Here is a 2,890-nt window from a genome sequence, read left to right as displayed (position 1 = left end):
GCAGAAACCCCAGCTAATAATGTCTCCGAGAGATACACTTCTATCATGTTGATAGTACTTCAAAGGCCGTTTGAACTTCCTCTCCTGACTAACTTTGAACCATTTCTTTCGTTCTTCCTTTGCCATATCTTTTTGAGTGCCGTCAAAGTTTTTGTCTTTCAAAATTTTAGCTACCTTTCTTCGCAACTCATCACGATTCTCCTCAGTAAAGAATTCCATCAACGTTGGCAACTGTGAGGTGTCTTCATTAACGCTTTCATCATCTGTCCAGTCTTCGACTTCAACTCTATCATACAAGTCAGCCTCTTCAACATATCGATACTCATACTCAGACTGCTGATTTATGTCAAAGGCATTCAACTCTTCTTCAAACTCGGCGTTCATTTCTTCTTCAAAATCGAACTTAAAGTCAGGATTCACCATGCGAGTCATTTCTTTAATTGCTTCCAACGTGTAAGTATGGAAATGCTCTCCTTCTTCACGATAAGTATCCAATCTCAGAATCAACTTCTGAGCTTGTTGAACATTCTGTACATCACCTGACTCCCCCTATCTATCAGCTCCCCCTGATTCTTCGTTCACGGAATCATTCATCAAATCATCAACATTCTTTTCAGTAGAAGCCTCAATAACTTTCAACCTTGTACCACCCTGAGCATCATCGTCATCATCGTCTTTACCAGAACCATGACTGCTCGCAGAATAAACTTTCTCATCTTTTTCATCTTCCTCTTCACCCTCCTCCTCATCATCTTCATCACTATCTCCAATCAACTCATCCATAGGATTATAATCCTCAAAAAGACCAGAAACAGCAGAGATAGGCTCGGGATTTTCAACAACCATTGAAGGAACAATCGATCTCTCTGACACTGCAGAACTTCCTTCAACGCCTTTACCTTTTTCTTTCATTTGCTCATCTATTTTAGCTTGACGTTCTGCTCTGAGCTCTTCAACTTGTAGTTCTTCAAACTTTTGCTCTACAGACGTTCCGAGCATGCTTTCAACAACTTTATTCAGCATATAGAACTCGTGATCTCTGAACGCTTTAGCTGCTTCAAGCTCTTTGTTCTTCAACTTGAAGTATTCATTTTGTTCATCACGTCGAGCTTTTTCTTCTTCCAGCTCAGCAACTCTCACTTTCAAGATTTTTATCTCAGATTGATCACTGTCAATTTTCTTCAACAGCTCTTTGTTATCACCCTCCAATCTCTTTACACGCATTTCAAGAATTCTTTCACGATCTGCAACTTTCTTGTTTTCAGCGGCTAGTTTCTTGTTCTCAGCAATCACTTCATCAACCTTCATTTCAACATTCTTTACTTGTGAAGTGTTTGCAAAATAAAAATCTCCAACATCATCAAGGCTCACATTCAAATTTGAAGGAATATTTGGGAAATTTCGGTACCCCGCAAAACCAGGTGTTAGTTGACCTTGGGTGAGTGGAGGTGCCTGAAAGATTTCTTGTGAGGTGAGTAAGGTTTGTTGTGGTGGAGGTGAATGATGTAAAGGTGATGGTTGTCTTGGTGGTGTTGGTTGTTTCGGTGGTGAGGATTGTTGTGGTGGTGTAGATTGTCGGGGTGGTGATTGGACTGGTGATTGTGGTGGTGTTGGTTCAGGTGGTGGTGTAGGTGGTTTCTTGGTTTCTTTGGTTGTCTTCTTCTTTAGCACAATCTTCTGCATTTTAATCTTTGGTGTAACTTTGCGAATCTTTGGAGAAACTACTTTCTTTCGAGCTCCAGCTTTCTTTCTACCACCTGGAGGAGATTGTGACATGGAGACATGTTCTGGTGAAGGAACGTAAGCATCATCATCGTCCTTTTCCTGTCTCTTTCTCTTTCTCAACAACTTCTCTTGTTTTGTAGCTTCCTGAATTCTATCATCAAAGCTTAGGTGCCAATTGCTATCAACGTCATAAACAACGGACCACAATGCACTTCGTTACTTCGGACAAGTAAAACCTATTGAAGACAAGGCATAATTGCACAAACTTGTTTTGCAAAGTCAAATTTCATAACTCACTCGACAATTCACAAATATTGTTCAAATGCAAGACAATTGTCAATCAATTCAAATACAAATCAAGTTGTCACAAAACCAAACTAAATCATTGTTCAAACCCTAGACTTACAATAACCTACACCGGGGTGAAACCTCCAAGAAATTTGCCGCTCATGGTGGAAATGGCACGATCAACGAATGCACGAGACTTGAATTGGGTCATCTTGAAGCTTGAAGATGGATGATTGGATGAATGATTAGGGTTGTGGATGGTTGGTGATGGTGGGTTGAGAGATGAATGGAATGGTGATGAATTAGGGTTCTTGATTGTGATTCGGATGATGATTCGGATGTTAGAGATGATGGATAGGTGAATGGTAGGTGATAGATTGTGTTCGATGGCTCCAAGAATGATTTCAAACTCCAAAAAGAAGTGTAACTCCCGAATTGAATAGTCAAAAACCTTTTTAATCAGTCAACACCATCAAATGGGTCATAATCACGCGTCGGTAACATTGGGAGGCTGTCCCCGACGGCCTAAAGCTCCGTCAGCGACGCCTCATGGATTTCCTGAAATGGCCGACGGCCAAACTAGCTGTCTACGGACAATTTCAGCGACGGCAACTTGCACAACCCGTCGGCGACGGACCATATGGTCGTCGGCGACGGCCCCCAGAACTTTGACTTTCTGTTTTCTTCATTCCTCAAGCCCGGTTGACCCCTTTCGCGTCCCGGTGGTTCCGTTTTCGCTCCGGTGACCCGTAAAGCTCCCGAAAAGCTCCTTAAACTCTGCTAGACCTGCAAAACAAGTATCTAATCAAAAGTAGGCTATTCGAGATTAAAACTTGCGTAAAAACATCAAATTAAACAATTACAAGCACCGGTTTTC

The 2,890-nt window shown here is 41.6% G+C and overlaps 1 protein-coding gene across 1 annotated transcript; it reads right to left on the bottom strand.

Moving 5' to 3' along the window:
• Positions 1–549: 549 nt before the first annotated feature.
• On the bottom strand, positions 550–1,776 carry LOC110887641 (swi5-dependent recombination DNA repair protein 1 homolog). The gene is made up of 2 exons (XM_022135219.1): positions 776–1,776; positions 550–691 (listed from the first exon to the last, which is right to left on the bottom strand). Exons 1-2 carry the CDS (start codon positions 1,774–1,776, stop codon positions 550–552), a joined length of 1,143 nt encoding a protein of 380 aa, XP_021990911.1.
• Positions 1,777–2,890: the final 1,114 nt, after the last annotated feature.

This window comes from Helianthus annuus, chromosome 7 (assembly GCF_002127325.2).
Source record: "Helianthus annuus cultivar XRQ/B chromosome 7, HanXRQr2.0-SUNRISE, whole genome shotgun sequence".
Classification (NCBI taxonomy): domain Eukaryota; kingdom Viridiplantae; phylum Streptophyta; class Magnoliopsida; order Asterales; family Asteraceae; genus Helianthus; species Helianthus annuus.
This window is presented reverse-complemented; position numbering and strand designations above follow the sequence as displayed.